This window comes from Diabrotica virgifera, chromosome 8 (genome assembly GCF_917563875.1).
Source record: "Diabrotica virgifera virgifera chromosome 8, PGI_DIABVI_V3a".
In the NCBI taxonomy this organism is placed as follows: domain Eukaryota; kingdom Metazoa; phylum Arthropoda; class Insecta; order Coleoptera; family Chrysomelidae; genus Diabrotica; species Diabrotica virgifera.
In genome coordinates, this window is record NC_065450.1 from 123,093,103 (window position 1) to 123,113,400 (window position 20,298).

General features: G+C 31.3%; 1 protein-coding gene across 2 annotated transcripts in view; it reads right to left on the bottom strand.

The window, feature by feature from the left end:
- Positions 1-19,620, bottom strand: part of LOC126889822 (sulfhydryl oxidase 2-like) — a 155,375-nt gene extending 135,755 nt beyond the window's left edge. Inside the window, exons 1-3 of one of the 2 annotated variants that reach the window (XM_050658497.1) lie at positions 19,479-19,620; positions 11,254-11,299; positions 9,193-11,164 (exon numbers count right to left, since the gene is read on the bottom strand). In XM_050658497.1, coding sequence (XP_050514454.1) covers positions 9,193-10,966 — 1,774 coding nt within the window. In that variant the 5' untranslated portion in view covers positions 10,967-11,164; positions 11,254-11,299; positions 19,479-19,620. The remainder of the gene's footprint in view (positions 1-9,192; positions 11,165-11,253; positions 11,300-19,478) is intronic. The other variant, XM_050658498.1, reaches the window with a different exon arrangement.
- Between the last annotated feature and the right edge of the window lie 678 nt (positions 19,621-20,298).

The window sequence follows — 20,298 nt, forward strand, 5'->3', positions numbered from 1 at the left end:
ATCACCAATCGGCAGAGTATCGGCCGACCGCGCAAAAGATGGAGTGACAGCCTTCAATAGAGGTATCAATCCGCCAAAGAACAAGCAGAATTGCTTATAAAGAGAAAAAAGAATAAAAAAAAGTGTATAATCAAAGATATCCGCACATAAACCTTCCTACAATTCGAAAAGCTTCGTTCCTTCAGCAATGTGCAAGTGCAATATTTAAAATAAATTATTTACAATTATGTGACTACAGCTGTTTCGGCAGAGTGCCTTTCTCAAGTGATATAATTTACAATGTGTTTGCCTTTTTAAGTCTCTAACTGAAGAGGTTTAGGAGTGGGAAGCTGTTTGTCTCGAGTTGGTCATTCAGAATTATATCTGTATTTTTCAGTTTATTAATTTCCATAGATTCTAAAAAAGATAGCTTAAGGGCCGGTTGTTCGAACGCTAATCAACAATGATCACTATCAAATATTTAATTACTGTCAATGTCAACTTTGGTTGGGTTGCTAAAAACATAATTGATTACAATTCTGAGAATATAATCAATTAATATAACAATACTTATTAACATAATTGTTAATAAATCTCATAATTTTAATTAATTATGTTTTCAGCAACCCAAACAAAGTTGACATTGACAGTTTGGTGACAGTAATTAAATATTTGATAATGATAATTGCTGATTAGCGTTCGAACAACCGGCCCTAAGAGGATCGGTACGTATTTTCGGCTGCAATGCTATTCAAATGGGGATTCATTTTTTTCGAATCCTGAGAAAACTAATAAGTATTTTTGAAAAATTTAAACGCAGAATGAAAGATTACGTTATTAGCGAGGGCCGAAAGTCCCTGAGAACTTCTATAATGTTTATTTTAATAAGTTACAGGGGTGAAAAAACTAAGAGAAAATTTAGTGTGATTTTTAATTTCAAATATCTCATTCAAAATAAACTTTTTATTTATTCTAAGGGACTTTCGGCCCTCGGTAATAATTTAGTCTTTCATTCTGCGTTTAAATTTTTCAAAAATATTTATTGGTTTTTTCAGGATTTGAAAAAAATGAACACAATGCCGTGGTAATATTTTCCAAATCTGTCTTTGTCTTACAACGCACTCAACCGAATATAATATTGTCAGCATATATTGTCAGTCAGACACTGACAATCAGTGACAATTTTAAATATTTGACATTGCATCGGGAATATTTTGAGAAATTGATTAAATATTATTGATATATAGTGTATTTGATAAATAATTGATTTAAGACGTGAACTTAATAAAAAGTTATTTATTGTGTATTATTTGTGGAAGATCCAAGCAGAGAATACATCAGATATATCCTGTGATCCAAGTATTTTGTTGTTAGAGATGTTCAAAATTGTAAGCGTTCCAAAATAACAACATATTATTAAAAAATCACTTTAACACTTTTCCTCTTTTCTCGATTGATTATTAGTTTTTGTTGTACAAATAAATTATTACAATCACTGAAAACATAGTTAGTGAAAAAATTATCACATTTATTAACTGAATTAATAATTTGCAATTATAAAAATAACAGTTATCCAAGAACATTCAAAAGCCATCTCTTTAAATTAATTATGACATTTTCAAGTAGAATGACATTCTAGTGATGTTTACATATCCACACCAGTGTGAATTTTACTACACGTAATTTGCCGTGTAAAGACAGAAAAAGTAGGGATACACGTAAAATATTTGCGAATTATGTACCCATAGCCTTAAGAGGATCGGTACTTATTTTCGGCTGCAATGCTATTCAAATGAGGATTCATTTTTTTCGAATCCTGAGAAAACTAATTAGTATTTTTGAAAAATTTAAACGCAGATTGAAAGATTACGTTATTAGCGAGGGCCGAAAGTCCCTGAGAACTTCTATAATGTTTATTTTAATAAGTTACAGGGGTGAAAAACTAAGAGAAAATTTAGTGTGATTTTTAATTTCAAATATATCATTCAAAACAAACTTTTTATTTATTCTAAGGGACTTTCGGCCCTCGGTAATAATTTAGTCTTTCATTCTGCGTTTAAATTTTTCAAAAATATTTATTGGTTTTTTCAGGATTTGAAAAAAATGAACACAATGCCGTGGTAATATTTTCCAAATCTATCTTTGTCTTACAACGCACTCAGCCGAATATAATATTGTCAGCATATATTGTCAGTCAGACACTGACAATCAGTGACAATTTTAAATATTTGACATTGCATCGGGAATATGTTGAGTTATTGATTAAATATTATTGATATATAGTGTATTTGATAAATAATTGATTTAAGACGTGAACTTAATAAAAAGTTCTTTATTGTGTATTATTTGTGGAAGATCCAAGCAGAGAATACATCAGGATAATATTATATTCTGTGATCCAAGTATTTTGTTGTTAAAGTTGTTCAAAATTGTAAGCGTTCCATAACAATATATTATTAAAAAATCACTTTAACACTTTTCCTCTTTTCTCGATTGAGTATTAGTCTTTGTCGTACAAATAAATTATTATAATCACTGAATACATAGTTAGTGAAAAAATTATCATATTTATTAACTGAATTAATAATTTGCAATTATAAAAATAACAGTTATCCAAGAACATTCAAAACCCATCTCTTTAAATTAATGATGACATTTTCAAGTAGATTGACATTCTAGTAATGTTTACATATCCATACTAGTGTAAATTTTACTACACGTAATTTGCCGTGTAAAGACAGAAAAAGTAGGGATACACGTAAAATATTTGCGAATTATGTACCCATAGCCTTAAGGCCTTTATTTTGGATATGCAGATATATATGGATTTTTTAGAATCTATGGAAATTAATAAATTGAAAAATACAGATATAATTCTGAATGACCAACTCGAGACAAACAGCTCCCCACTCCTCAACCTCTTCAGTTAGAGACTTAAAAAGGCAAACACATTGTAAATTATATCACTTGAGAAAGGCACTCTGCCGAAACAGCTGTAGTCACATAGTTGTAAATAATAAATTTTGTGGAAGTATAGAAAACAAAAGTTTTCAGTGTTTTATTGTGAGATAAAATGAACTTCCATCAAGTAACGGTCGAATCCATCAATTATTTAAAATAAAACTTGAGGGGAAAAGTCAAAGGAGACATGTTGGAATAAAAAAGAGAGTAGATAAGTATATGGACAGAAAGTTTAAAGAAATACCATATTAACACAAATACAAGTAATTTTTACCAAGGGGCAAAAAATATACAAGTGAATAACACCCAACAATTCAGAAATACTACAAGAGCAAAGTGATCATTTAATAGATTGAGAAGGGCAAACTAAATACATGGTAAGAACATTTCATATTCAAAGACGTAAAGCGGTGACAAAATCAGATTGATCATAGAAGAATTCAGACAAGCCGTTGAAAGTTTGAAAAAACGATAAAGGTAGCAAAGGTATCACTGCAGAAACAATAGGGCATACGGGATATAGTCCATTCACTCACGGTAAAATATTGCAAAACCTCCAAATTTTAAAAAACCGGTTGGATTGACATGCAATTTGACATACACATAGCTAATAAGTCAAAGAAAAAAGTGATATTGTGCCGATGTGTGATTTTGCGTTGGGGGTTGAGTTTCACCCCTTCTCGAGGGTGAAAGATATAAGTTCAAAATAAGTCCGTAAATGGACAAATTGTCTAATTCTAAGCAACTTTTGTTTTATAGCGTTTATGTTCTTTTTTCAACGAAAAAACCAAGTTTTTAGATGGTTTTCGTAAATAGCTCAAAAAGTAAGTATTTGATCGAAAAAAAAAACTCTTAACAAAAATTTAGCCTAAAAAAAGTGAAAAAATGGTGGTGTATGTATGAGGTCTCTAGACCGAACAGAAGCAGAATTGTAGGTAATAAAAAATAAGTTCATATTCGTCAAATTCCAAATCGAATATTTCAACATGAAATAACCAAAAAAATGAAGGCCTTTTTGGGGAGGCCTTTTTGGGGAAAACACATTACAACTGTTTTAAAGTGTTTAAAAAGGCTTTATTTTGGTTTTTTAAAAAAGTTTCTAGCATCAAAAGTAAGAACGTTAGGCTCAAAATAAAGATCAAATAAAAAATCGGGAAAACCACCCCGTAATCAGCATCTCAAATGAAATTAATCGTTACCGCTTCACAAGTTGCCTTACTCATGTATATATTGTTTATATGATCTGTAAGTTTAAAGCAAAGTGCTTATTTTTGAAAGGACTGTAGCCTAAAGGGCGTGAACAAGTCACTAATCACGAGTGTATACAAATTTTGAACAGCCATATCTTAACTAATTTTTGTCTTGAGAAAAACAAAAAATACAAAATATTCAGAAAAGCAAAACCTCTATCTTTACTTTTTAAGATTTTTGGTATCACTAATAATTTTTAAATTATTTTAGAAAAAAATCCATTTTTTAATATCATATAAATAATACATAAGTAAAGTACCTTGTGAAGCGGTAACGATTAATTTCATTTGAGATGCTATTCGAGGGGTGATTTTCCCGATTTTTTTACCACAAAAGAAACCAACTTTATTTTGAGCGTAACTTGCTTACTTTTGATGCTAGAAACTTTTTTAATAAAAACAAAAATGAACACTTTAAAAAAGTTATAATGAGTTTTCCCCCAAAGAGTGCTTCATTTTTTGGTTATAACACACTGAAATATTCGATTTGGAATTTGACGAATATGAACCTATTTTTCATTAGCTACAACTCTGCTTGTGCTGGGTCGAGACCTCAAACATACTGCATGTTTTTCACTTTTTAATTATAGATATATTTTTACTAAGAATGTTTTTTTTGATCAAATATTACTTTTTGAAACATTTGCGAAAAACCGTCTAAAAACGTGGTTTTTTTGTTGAAAAATGAACATCTTCACTCGAAAATAACTCGAAAAGTATGTACCTGGTAAAAAAACTCTATAGAATAAAAGTTGCTTAGAACTAGTCAGTTAATCTACTTCCGGATTTATTTTGAACGTATATTTTTTCACCCGGTGAAACTCACTCCCAAGTCAAAAGCATACATAGGCAAAATATCACTTCTTTCTTTAACATGTTAGCTATGTGTATACCAAATTTCTTGTCAATCCAAGCGGTCCTTTAAAATTCGGAGCAAAAACCGTAAGTAAATGAACTAATAAACATTTATAAGGGGCTGTCCATTAATCACGTGATGGTCGAAAGGGGGGGGTCCATAAAAAATCACGAAACATCACAAGGAGGTAGGGAGGGTATAGTAATATATCACGTGTATTTTTTTTTTTCGGAAAATGCCCGAAACTTAACCCGTTACGTGTATTTATTTTTTCGTCAAATGCGTACAAAAATCGAAAGCGGCATTGCTGTGACTAATAAAAAAAATCCATTTCTCTTTCATAATAACCCAGCAAATTGGTTCCACCCAAATTATGTTGACTGTTATGATAAGAAGCGACCCATTTCAAATCGTTTTGTTGTGAATGTAGCATATGTTTCCACTAAATAGGAATACTGACCGGGACTGTCAACCTCTCCGACTTTTTATTTATGAGCCTTTAGTCTTTACATGTGTTTTACTGTTTTACCTACTATCTGATGAATTGGAAATTCTCAAAATCCTGTCAGTTTTATTCCCTTGTTTTGTCACTGAATACATGTGTTTAAACTGTTTTTAACTTCGTACTTTTTTCATCACAATTAAGCTAGGTGATCTGTATAAAGAACTATTTACAGAGTATAAGAAAGGAAAAAATCCTGGTGTCGCTCAAAAAGAATTTAATGAATTATGGGTTAAAATATACAAAGGAAGAATTTTTGTAGATACTAAAATATACACGTGATATAGAGGGTGGGGGGGTTAGTTTTAAACCTCACCATGTATCACTAAGGGGGAGGGGGGTTAAAAAATGCCAAAAAAAACATCACGTGATTAATGGACGGCCCCTAACGAGGGTATGCCATCTCTTGATTAAAATTTGGGAAGGGTAGAAAATACCGGAAGTGTGCAGAGAGGCAATTATATTATATTCAATTCATAAGAATTGAAATGATATATGATCGTATGAAAGTGTTAAATATGACAATTAAAAGTTTTACTTTAATAAAATTAAAAATAATATTAAAAATAAAACTTTTATTGAGACCAAGTTTCTGGTAACGCCTTCGTGGTTTCTAGAATTTACAAACCAACCGAATGCTGAAAAAGGAAGGCCAGGGGAGATCTATAATAAGTGAGATGCAATTTACAGATCTCCCCTGGCCTTCCTTTTTCACCATTCGGTTGGTTTGTAAATTGTAGAAACTACCAAGGCGTTACCAGAAACTTGGTCTCAATAAAAGTTTTATTTTCAATGTTATTTTTAATTTTATTAAAGTAAAAATTTCAATTGTTTTGTGCAGATACCGCCACGGTATCCATGTCGTGTTATCTTGTTGTAATTCGGTACTAGCAATCGGATTTCTTTCAGTTGGTTCAGAGATAGTCATACAGTAGAACCCCGCAAATCCGAACTAATTGGGGGGACAGCCTGTTCGGATTCCGAAAAGTTCGGATTATCCGAAAGTTAGCCTAAGAAGCTAACGAAGATGATTTTTAAAAGATTTGAACTGCCACCGATCCCTTTATGAAACTTTATCCGCACGTTTATGCCTCCAATATTCTAAAGCTGAAAAATATTTAGATCACTGAAATATTAAATCGCTAACGCCAGTAGTTTTGTTTAGTCACGGGACATGGGAATTCGGTTATGTAAATGATTAATTTAATTTGTAATCTGGATATTGATTACACTATGTTTCTCATGTTTCTTATCTTTTTCAATGTTTTCGTTCATACTATACCATGGGAAATGTGTATTATGCACATTCCTTTATTGATTGTGTTTAAGTTTTTATAAGTATGTACTACGTGTATTTATTTTTAATAAATTTCACATGTCCAAATTCCTATTAATTTTACATTGTTAAATTTTCTGGTTCTCTGTACATATTATAATAAACATGTTTTTAAATTTTTATTTTGAATTTTTAAAAAATTTTTCACTTTCCGTTGGTTCGGATTTGCCGAAAGTTCGGATTTGCGGGGTTCGGATTTGCGGGGTTCTACTGTATATACACTCTCTGATGAAATCTAACAAACTTGAAACCGGTGTTTCAAGTGTTTATTGCACTCTCTGAACGACTAAAAGGCGTCTTTTGTTTTCGTTTTACAACGAAATTATTATTTTGTTATGTTAAATATGATTTTTAACACAAGTACTTTATTCTAAAAACAACACAATAGAGAATATTACTATTATGCCAAAATTTACAACCTGTTCTAAAAATAGTTACGTATTAGACAATATTAGACGAAGCTACGAAGCACTAAAAAGCCCAAAACCTAGGAATTTTGTGCAGTAAGATGAATCGTCATGCAACTTTTTGCATTCAATTCGAGAGTGTCAGGCAATTTTGTGAACTAAATTGATCTCTGGCAAAAAATTTTGTGCATGGGAAAATGCATTTTCAAAGTGCATCACGAAGAGATGGAAAATGAAAAATTTAGAACTCGGAAAATATTGACGGGATGAGTTCAATTTTTATATTTGGGGGTTTTGGAGGCAGTGAACACAAATGTCATGACGGCGATGGTCTCCGAGGTACCTGGAGCCCAGGGTGGAGCTCGTCGCCTGGGACGATCGAATAATTCGCGAAATGAAGATTGGATCGAAAGACTGAAAAATACGCGTTTAATATTTTTCAAAAATCTATCGAATGACACTAAACACGACCTCCCACTCCATCCCCTGGAGGTGGGGTGGGGGTAACTTTAAAATCTTAAACGGAAACGCCCATTTGTTATTACAGATTTGGATTGCTTACGTAAAAATAAGCAATTTTTATTCGAGAAAATTTTTCGAATTGTGGATAGATGGCGATATAATCGGAAAGAAACCATTTATCGTAATACCATAGGTAAATTATAGAAACGGTCTAATATCTCAAGAAATACGCTTCCAAATAAAAGACCAAAAAATACGTATTTAATATTTTCAAGAACCTATTGAATAACATCAAACACGACTCTCCACTCCACCCCCTGGAGGTGGGGTGGGGGGTTAACTTTAAAATCTTAAATGGGAATCCCCATGTTTTATTGCAGATTTGGATTCCTCATGAAAAAATAAGTAATATTTATTCTAAACATTTTTTAGAATTGTTAATAGATGGCGCTAATAAGTATGTTTTTCCGATTATAGCGCCATCTATCCATAATTCGAAAAAATGTCTCGAATAAAAGTTACTTATTTTTACGTAAGGAATCCAAATCTGCAATAAAAAATGGGCTCCTATTTAAGATTTTAAAGGTACACCCCACCCCACCTCCAGGGGATGGAGTGGAGGGTCGTGTTGTACGTTATTCGATAGGTTCTTAAAAAATATAAAAGGCGTATTTTTTGGTTTTTTATTTGGAAGTGTATTTCTCGAGATATTAGACCGTTTCTATAATTTACCTATGGTATCACGAAAAAATCGTTTTTTCCGATTATAGTGCCTTCTATCCACAATTCTAAAAAATGTTTCGAATAAGAGTTGCTTACTTTTACGTAAGCAATCCAAATCTGCAATAACAAATGGGATTTCTATTTAAGATTTTAAAGTTACCCCACCCCACCTCCAGGGGTGGAGTGAGGTGGTCGTGTTTAGTGTCATTCGATAGATTTTTGAAAAATGTTGAACACGTATTTTTCAATTTTTCGATCCAATCTTCATTTCGGGAATTATTCGATCGTCCCAGGCGACGAGTTCTACCCTGGGCACCAGGTACCTTGGATACCATCGCCGTCATGAAATTCGTGTTCAGTGACCTCCTAAACACCCAAGTATAAAAACTGAACTCATTTCCGTCAATATTTCCTGAGTCCTAAATTTTTATTTTCCATCTCTTCGAGATGCACTTTAAAGATGCTTTTTCCCATGCACAAAAATTTTGGCCGGAAATCAATTTAGTTCACAAAATTGCCTGACACTCTCATGAATCGAATGCCAAAATTCCTAGGTTTAATGCTTCGTTGCCTCGTCTACATATAAAATTTTAAAAACGACACATAAAAAATAATAAAGCAAAGTTAATGCATGCAAATATTCCCAATGCATTCTTTAACTCAGGGTTTAACTCTTTTGTATATATGTACCTATATTTATAATATTTTATACATACTTGTGTTAATTATCCTATTGCCGTGGGATGTTGAGATGGCAGCAGCGGCGGCAGCTGGTGTTTTACTATTCACAACCTTTTGATGTACTATCCGAGGATCTGAATACATATAGTTGATTTTATCAGCACGGTACATTTCTTTCAGGTACGCTAACACCTCAACCTCTTGCCATGTACCGTCAGGTCTATAACATTTTAGACATCTTTGAATTGAGGGAAATTGTATTTTCTTGTTACGAGGGTCTTCAGTAGCATCACCAGACAATCGCTTATTAACTTCATTGTGTGCTCTCCAGAGCCAAAGAACAGATTCTTCCCATGATTGAACTTCAAAAAGTTTTCTTCTCTTAGCCATATCTTGAAAATGCTCACTACAGTCCACACAACCAAAATAGTTCTTTATATATCCATGCATTGCTTCTAACACAACAGTGGGCTTTGTATCTTGAGTGTTACTTGGATCTAATGCTGCATTTGTTACCAAGAAATGAAACAGTTTCCATAACCCACATGGATATCCACGTTGATGGGTTGGTGAACTACCCCTACAGCCTAACCATCGTTCAGGTCCAGAAAATACATTTTTACCTGGTTGATCAACTTCTTTTATATGCTCAGCTATATGGTGACCATCTATTTCTGATGATGAATTGACATAGTCTTCAAGGTGTCTTAGTAACTGTTTTCCTTTCTCCCCAAATGGAAAATACTTTACCAAAACGTTCATATATTTTCTTAAAGCATCTAATTTCTCTCCCGAGATTTTTTGAATTCCTCCAACTTCTCTTTTTAATGAGTATCTAAGAGCATTTTCCAGATCTAGTTGGAAAACTGTATCACCAGCTGCTCTTATTTTTTTCTCAAATTCCAAATATTCTTCAGTTAGATTTACAGGTTCTGTAACCTCATCTGTAATAGTAATATTTCTCAAGACTGCCGGTGGAACTTCAATATTTCTTGAGAATAAAAGCTCACGCAGCTTAAATTTAATTCCTTCTCGATTTGGAGAAGATATATTCAAGTGCTGTAAATCACCACTTTTATAAATTAAATATAAAGCAGGTAGTTCCTCAGTTGTGACATTAGTTTCATTATTATGAGTGTATCTAATAACTATTTCCTTTACACTATGAAAATCCATTATAATAGAAGGACCTGTATCATCACCTGGTTCCTGTACAATCAAAAATGCTAAGTCTGGATTGCCTCCATTTGTACTATATATGTTTGATATAGCTGAACTTTTAAATGGCTGTAAATTTGGTAACATTTTAGCTCTACCTTCTCTTTGTTCTTTAATTAAGATATCGACTAAATTTTTTCTGTGCTCTGAAAAATTGGTATGGGAGTCAGCCACCACTGGTAGTCCTATGTTCTCAGGCCCTTCCATATAATGTTCATGAATATACCTGAACGTTGGATACCTGGTTATTCCGAAAAATTCACAAACTGGAGCATTTCGTTCATTGGCACAATCTAATACTGCTAGTACAACTAAGTCATTCCATCCTTTAATATCAGTTCCAAAAGCTTTTACTCTCGGAACTGCTCTTCTACAGAAGCCACACCAATTACTATAAAATTCAACCATCCAAGCTTTATCGCTGTTATAAATAGTAGTATTGAAATTATCGATTGTTAAAATGTATAGATCATCTTCAGATGTATATAAACCAGGTTCATTGTTCGTTCGGTTTCTTAGCACTGCACAAGAAGTGGTATGAATTAAAATCAATAACAATAATAAATCTAAAGTAGATGTAAGTTGTTTCATGGTGTTGCACTTTAAGAGTATAAACTACAACTGACTGTATAATTAACCATTTAGAATTAATCTTAAAAAATTCCAGTGACTAAGCTATTCTTAGAGCTCCATGTATTATTCTTGTGGATTGTAGTTACAATTTATCAGAGTTGGTTTTCTATAATTGTCTTCAAATGGAGTTCACCTTGACACCGTCTTGGATTTGACCTTTGAAAGAGGTATGAAAAATTAGGTATTAATAAAAATGATTTTTCTCTGAATTAGTGCACTAAAAAGCCAGATATGTCATTACTTACATGCATAAGCGAAAATCAGGGGCAAACTTGCAAATAACTTTGTGCACTGAAATAAATATAAAAACACTTTAGGTGTGTGCTGATTGCTGATAGTGCAGTCACTGAAAGTTTTCACCGCCGATTTCTTCGAACATTCATCGATTTTCATGAAAATTGGTGAGTAGTCATTAAATAGTGACATGGAGCTAACTTGCGCTTTTACCCTGTGAGTGGGCCACCCCTTCTCGGGTGGCCGAGAAGCCACCTCTATTCTAAGCAAAATTTGTTGTATGAAATTATTAAAATAAATCAATACTTTTTGAGTTCATAAAGATCAAAGATTTTATTTTTTCGTGAAAAAAATGCATATTGTAAAGCAAACAATTGAATAAACTACTTACTCGAAAAATCTTTTAATATTACATAATTCAAAGTTAATTATATAGGTGTAATATAGCTGTATTGTATAATACGTATTAAATGTACTCCAAAAAAAGTTGATAGCATCAAAATTAAGCAAGTTTTTTAGGGAAAACTGAAAAAACTTACGCCATTTCCACAAAAATTAAAATTTACAGTAATACCTATAAAATTTTCTTTACTTTAGCATAAGTAATAACCTCAAAAAGTGTGTCCCGTTTAGAGTGCATATTTAAAAAAAAACATATCATTTAAAAAAAATCAGAATTTTTCAAATTTTCGTAAATTTAATTTTTTTGAAAATTTTGAAAATCCAATGAAATCAATTAATTTGTGGTCATCTGATTGAATACAACCAATAAAACCAACATTATACTGAAAACAGCGCCCGGATTACGTACACTCGATACGCATCGTATCCGCCATGTTTTACCGTAGCGCCTTATGGGAAAACATGGCGGATACGATTCGTATCGAGTGTTCGTAATCCGGGCCCAGATCCCATGGGCTGTTTTCACTCAATCATGTAGCTATGGATACCTACATTTCGTTTCATTTCGACTTTGACATTTCAAATATTCAATATTTCAAAATGTCACGATTTGGTTGTAATACTGATGAGAATATTAATGAAATTATCGAATCAAATATACCAAAGAATACTGTTTACAGTAAAAAATTTGTATGGAAAGCGTTTATGGACTTTTGCAATGATAGAAAATATGAATTAGATGGAAATCGGACGGTGGAAGAATTGTTAATTGCACATTTAAATAAATTGTTTCTGCTATGTATTTTTTTTCATAACCAGCAAAAAATTTTCTATCCGAATAACCCTCGAACATTGATAAATGCTCAAAAATTTTTTAACAACTTTCTCAAGCTTGTTGCTTACAGGCAACAGACCTCCGCCTACGCGGCGTCGGTCTGTTTCCAAGCAACAAGCTTTCGAAATCTGTTATAAAATTTTTTCGAGCAATTATCAATGTCCTTGGGTTATTACTACTGATAATAACTCCAAAAATACTCGATATACGTAAAAAATGATACAGGGCGAAATTTGAGTATTTTGTTAAAAAATTAATTGTTTTATTATTTTTGTAGGATCAAAAGTAATCGAGATAGAAACGTTTAAAGCCTAAATTTTACTGCCAAAACCATGTAACAGCGTCTAGTCCAGAGAAATAAGGATTTTCTCAGGACACTCAAAGATCCAGGTAGCTGACTACTTTTTTAGATATTGTAGACCTATAGGAAGAAAACCTACCTGTTTCCTGCCTAGAGTTCGCTCCCGTTTTTTAATTATTAACTATTTAGTTCAAAAATCGCGATTTTTTCGAGTTTTTGCAACCCATTCAAAAGCTAAATAGTTGACATAAAATTACAAAATTTAATTTTTTAGAACATTGAAAAAGCTTCAAAGTGCCGATTTTTGAAAGTTAAAAGTTAATTTATTGCTACACAAACTGCAAAATAAGTGAAAATCGTTATTTGTTAATAACTATTACTAAAACTATCTTACAACTTTAGTGTTTCACCCAAAGTTGGCTATTGGGGTACTTAACGAACCCCTTACAATTTGAGACCGATCCATTAATTAGTTTAAGAGTTATTATATTTCTTTATCCCAGAGACCTTTATTTTGCAATAACATAAGACAGAAAATAATGAAGATATGGCAATTCTGAGTATGCCAAATGAAAGTAGAAGAGTGATAGTATCAAAATGTATTAAAAAAAGATAAAAAATTAATTAATATAGTCAAAAATTCTAATGCAAAATTTTCGAAATTTTGTAGTTTATAAACATTTAGAATAACTTTAAAAATATTGTCCGTAGAAACAATCTTTTTATATATTCGAAAAACTAGTATTTTAACACGAATTTTCAAATAGAAAAATTTAGCCTGGGTTCATTTGGGACAAAGTTAGCCATATGTTTTTTTTTAATTCACACCTAATTTGTTTATAATAATTAAAGAATCTCATTAACCCGCCGTTACACGCGTCTCCTATTGTGACGTGGTTGCACGCGTATGAACGTCGCCCTCACCTACATCAATTCGACTTATTTCGAGGAAGAATGAATGTCAACATGTATAAATATAAACTGGGTTGTACTCACATATTATAGAAAGTCTCGTAAACCATTTTTTTTTTATTAATTTAACAAAACAAAAGTAAAAATAATATAGGGTGAGGCAGATAACTGGCCTATTAGAAATATCTCGAGAACTAAAGGCAACAGAATCATGAAAATTGGAATAAAGGGGTTTTGAAGGATGATCTATTAAATGAAAATATTTTTATCTCTTTGCAACTTCCGGTTATACCGGAAGTTGCTTATAACTTCGTTTTTTTAAATGGGACACCCTGTATATTTTTACATTTTTGGATTCTCTTCGATGTCTTCTTTCTTAAAATATAAGGTTTTGTAATATTATACAGGGTATTTTAAAAGATAATTACGTTTTTTTATTAATTTCGTAGCAACATTCACACCCTGTAGAATTGTAGTAGTTTGACATCTAAAACTCTACTTACGTTCAAATGATTTTTAATATACATACTCTACTATTGTTAAGAATCATTAGTATAGCTAAATTTTTAATTTTAGTATACAGGGTTGGTCGAAACTCGGAATGAGTATTTTCTGAGTTTTCTTAAATGGAACACCCTGTATTTTTGTATTGTAGTGAAATGACATTTTATAGTACTATTTTATTTCTTAAGCATTCCCTATACCTAACTGCTTTAATTTGTGAGTTATTGGTGATTCAAGCTAAACATTAATTGCAACAAAAAATACGTAAAATTTTATTAGGTTGGCCGTGAAAATACTTAATCCCAAATAATTTTTCAGAAATAAATACATATTAATCCAGACTGGTCCTTAAAATTACCAATAATGGTTTAGCTATCGAAATACCTACTTAGTTAAGATTGTTGGTGCGATTAACAATTAAGCACAAATTAAAGCAGTTAGGTATAGGGAATGCTTAAGAAATAAAAAAGTACCATAAAATATCATTTCATTACAATACTAAAACACAGGGTGTTCCATTTAAGAAAACTCAGAAAATACTCATTCCGAGTTTCGACCAACCCTGTATACTAAAATTAAAAATTTAGCTATACTAATGATTCTTAACAATAGTAGAGTATATTAAAAATCATTTGAACGTAAGTAGAGTTTTAGATGTCAAACTACTACAATTCTACAGGGTGTGAATGTTGCTACGAAATTAATAAAAAAAAACGTAATTATCTTTTAAAATACCCTGTATAATATTACAAAACCTTATATTTTAAGAAAGAAGACATCGAAGAGAATCCAAAAATGTTAAAATATACAGGGTGTCCATTTCAAAAAACGAAGTTATAAGCAACTTCCGGTATAACCGGAAGTTGCAAAGAGATGAAAATATTTTCATTTAATAGATCATCCTTCAAAACCCCCTTATTCCAATTTTCATGATTCTGTTGCCTTTAGTTCTCGAGATATTTCTAATAGGCCAGTTATCTGCCTCACCCTGTATACATAGATCAAAAGCAAGTTTTCTTAATTTTCAATTTCAGCAAGCCACTGAAGAAATTAACGTTCTTTAAGCGAATTCATTTTACTAAAAATACAAATTAAAATTAACAACTGTTCTGAAGCTATTTCTTTGTGGCATTTATGTAATTAACTATTAATATTTTGTATTTTGATAACGACGTCCGAGGTGGAATGCGAAACGTCAATAAAATCAATTTTTCAAGTTAAATTGTGGATTATTTCCCAATTAGAATAGGTAAATTTAAAAATGGGTTCTTAACCAGTGGCGCGCCCAGAATTTTCCTCTGGGGGAGGGGGTTTTGCTTGGGCACCGAAAGTTTTTTGTATTATTTGTGAAAGACAAGTTACATTTTCCTACTTTCTTTTATATATATTTCTATATGCTCTGGGTGGGATTTTAACCCCCAAACCCCCCGCTCGGTGTGCCACTGTTCCTAACCTAATCCAAACAATAATATTTTAATTAAACCTAACTAAATATTAAATAAAAACCTAAAAGTTTCTTTTAGATAACAGAAACGTGATTTCACCGTGATTGCACGCGCAGTGAGGAATTCCCTCACTTGAAGAGGGATGTCTCTTCTTTCAATTATCACACAGCACACTGACCGCCTGAAATATTCTATAACTTTTTCATACCCTCTCATGAACCATGCTAAAGACATTCCTGGGTGCTTAAGGTTATCGTATTAGTTTACACAATTTCATTGGTTATAAACAAATATGGTGAGGGATTCCCTCATAGCGTGTGTAATGGCGGGTTAATGCCATTTTGAAGAATGAGATTTGTGTTTTTTTCTTAAAAATTTGCACAAACATTGTATCTTCACAGCACCCTCTATGATTTTTCAAAAATATAGTTCAAACAATTACTAGGGGAACTTGCAAATCAACCGAGTTAAAATAATGAAAAAGCAATTTCAAACTAATACAATTTTCTGTATCTCCGGATAAACTCAATGGATTTTGATCTTTCTTTTTTTAATTTGTATTTAATTTCTACATATATTACAACCATGTAATTTGTTTATAAATTTATTAATTAATAAACAGTCTAATTTGTTTTAACAATTCTTGAAAAAATATTTTTTTTAATCTATTTGTTAATCATAGTATCGTTAATGATCATAGAAAAAGTTAAAGTACACTTTAATAAATAAATTATTTTTATTAGATAATTATTTATTGAAGATAATTTATTTATTAAAGTATACCTTAACTTTTTCTATTACATATTATAAAAATATAGTATGATTAAAATCATGGATTTTTGGGAAAAAATAATTTTTTCAAAAATTGTTTAAACAAATTAGACTGTTTATTAATTAATAAATATCAAGACGAATTGCATATTTGTAATGTACAGAAACATAACATACAAATTAAAAAAAGAACGATCAAAATATATTCAGTAGATCCCGAGACATAGAAAATTATAGTAGTACATATGTAGTTTTAAGTACGGTTGTCTTGTCCGACGGTGGTGGGGAGACTTATATTTTTGACTTTACGTCACAAGAGTTTACATTCCCATATTTTTAAATTATTTTCGATCATTGAATGTGTGTTATTGTGTATATATGTGTATTATTTGTGTTATTATGAAATAATAAGACAAATAGTACACATTTTATCTTATACCGGGTGGCGAATCGTAAAAAGGGCCATAGGAAACTCAATGTTAAGTTCTGAATTGTTGAATTCCTGCTTCCCTAATTATTCTACATCAAAAGCCATCAGAGAATACTTGTAGAGAATTAAAATCTGTATTAAAATCAAAAGTTAAAATTGTTCTACGATTTAAATGCATTCCAAAATTTTGAAAAATATGATACATTTGCCACAATAGGTATGCGTGTAAAAGTAAGGCCACACGTTACTATTTAACTGACAGTGCTCACACCATTGACTGAATAAAAAAATCTTTATTATTAATCCTTTCTCCGCAACTGAGGGTATCTTATCAACTGTATTGTTTTTAAACAATAGGTGATAAAATAAAAATATTGACAGTTCAAAAATGTGAACATTATTGCATTGTGTGTGGCCTAAGTTTGGGCTGAAAACTAAAATGTATTACATTTTTACAAAATTTTGGAATATGTTTTAATTACGTAGACCAACAGTTATTTCCAATACAGATTTCAATCCTCTTCAAATAGTTTCTAATGTCTTTTGATGTAAAATAATTATTAGGGAAGCTGGAATTCAACAGTTTTAGAACAGAATTTTACATTGAGTTAATGCAAAACTTTGACGCATGTCAAAATTCTTAATGTGTTTTAATTGTATTCATTTTTTTCGAATCCTGAGAAAACTAATAAATATTTTTGAAAAATTTAAACTCAGAATGAAAGACTACATTATTACCGAGGGCTGAAAGTCCCTGAAAACTTCTATAATGTTTATTTTAATAAGTTACAGGGCTGAAAATAAAAGAGAAGTGTGATATTTAATTTCAAATATTTCATTCAATAGAATCTGCTTGTTTATTCTAAGAGGCTTTCCGCCCTCGGTAATAATGTAATCTTGCATCCTGCGTTTAAATTTTTCTAAAATACTTGGTTTTCTCAGGATTCGAAAAAAATCATATTACGATTCAAATGACAGTAAACTCTCGTGACGTAATCTCACCCTTAATGTTCATTGGTTAGTCGATTTAGGCAACCGTAGTAATGTCTAAGAACCGTGGTTTTAAGTTGCCTTTTTTTAGTTTTTGAACTTGTGCATTTGTCGGTTCCCAGCTCCCCCTTCACTTACCACGACTAGTCACCAATTGAATTATCTTTTATCTTTTTTTCTTTTAGTTTTTTTATCTTTTTTTAATACATTTTGATACTATACTATCACTCTTCTAGTTTCATTTGGCATACTCAGAATTTCCCTGTCTTCATTATTTTCTGTCTTATGTTATTGCAAAATAAAGGTCTCTGGGATAAACAAATAGAATAACCCTTAAACTAATTAATGGATTGGTCTCAAATTTTGAGGGTTTGTTAAGTACGTCAATAGCCAACTTTGGGAGAAACACTAAAGTCCTACGGTAGTTTTAGTAAAATTATTAACAAATAACGATTTTCACTTATTTTGCAGTTTGCGAAGCAACAAATTAACTTTTAGCTTTCAAAAATCGGCATTTTGAAGGCTCTTCAATATTCTAAAAAATTAAATTTTGTAATTTTGTGTCAACTATTTAGCTTTTTAATGAAGTGCTAAAAATCGAAAAAATAGAGTGTTTTCACTAAATTGTTAATAATTAAAAAACGGACGCGAACTCTAGGCAGGGAACAGGTAGGTTTTCATCCTACATAGGTCTACAATAGTAACAGTAGGTCTACAATAACTAAAAAGTTGTCAGCTACCTGGATCTTTCAGTGTCCCGAACATGGTCTATTTCTAGCTTATTTCCCTGGAGTAGTCCTTTAACCTTTTATCTTTTAAAAATAAAGGGTTTAAAAAATTAAGTTTAATACGATTTTATAGCCCTTCAAATTACCTTTCAAATGGTTTTTGGATAAACCTGATATCATAAAAATTACCGGAGTTATTCTGAAAAAAAAAACACAGTACCATTTTTTGTAAAATTTTTGGAGCATAAATATTGAAAAATTGTTGGAGCAAAAATTTTTATGCTATTAACTGCTTCTGGAGCTTACTATTAAAAAGTTTTTCGAGTAAGAAATTTATTCGATTTTTTATTAGCTTCAGTTTTGGTAATTATAACTTTTTTTGTAAAAACTTAGGTATAGCTTTTGAGTTATTTATGGAAAACCGCTTTAAAACATGCATTTTTTCATGAAAAATAAAATCATTTGATCTTTAATAACTCAAAAAGTATTGATCTATTTTAAAAACTTGAAACAACAAATTTTGCTTAGAATTTGTCACTCTATCGATGTATAGGGTTATTTTTTATAAAATAATTTTCACCCCCGAGAAGAGGTGTTATCCACCCCCAGGGCGCAAGTTGGCATCATATCAATTTTATTTCTTGGAATATCCTCTAACTACTCACCAATTTTCATGTAAATCGATGAAGGTTCAACCAAATCGGAGGTAATACCTAGCTCATAGGTATCCACCTTCAGTGACTGCACTATGAGCTTCTCATTATGTTTATATTATTTGTATTTGTTTCGGTAGTTACGATTCGCATAAATTAAAATTAAAAGGCATCAATGAAAAATATAACATTGCGTTAAATTATTTACAGAATATACACAAGAATTAGTAAATGTTTCATGAGCATAATTTTAAGCGGTTCTCACCTGTTGATTTTAGACCTATGTACACAGAATGTAAACAGAACAAGCACAACACAACACAACCACTTCCACAAGTGAATTAAAGTAAATGAAATAATGAATTGGATTTGAAATGTTTTCTTTAGTGTGCAATGTTGCCGCATCGTTTTAGCAATATCCTGGAATGAATTTGAAACATTCACTTCCTTCCAATATGTAGTTTGTTTTTCGTATTGATAGATAATATGGTCATAAATTAGTCCCTCTTATTATTACAACTCTTTTAGTTATTGTTGACCTAAAGAAAGAAAACCTACCTGTTTTCACCGAGTTTCCACCTGTTTCCGTTACCACGAGTTCGATTTTTAGATTTTTGCACCCCATTAAAAAGCTAAATATGTAGTTGACATAAAATTACAAAATTTGATTTTTTAAAACATTAAAAAAGGTTCAAAATGGCGATTTTTGAAAGTTAAACAGTCAATTTGTTGCTTCGCAAACTGCAAAATAAGGCAAACTCGGTATTTGTTAATAACTATTATTAAAATTAACCGAGAACTTTGGTATTTCTCCCAACGTTGGATATTTGGGTTACTAACAAACCCTCAATATTTGAGACCGATTCATCAGATAGTTTAAAAGTGATTCTAGTTGTTTATCCCAAATTTGTTTTTTTTGCACTACATAAGATAGAAAGTATGTAATAGATAAATTATTTATGGCGGAATCAAGAACAAAGATGGGGTTTGGAGTAGACGAACAAATAAAGAAATTAAAAATATGTATGGAAAATCCGCAAGTGCACATAAACTTAAAAAGCAAAGAGTTAGATGGCTTGAGAATA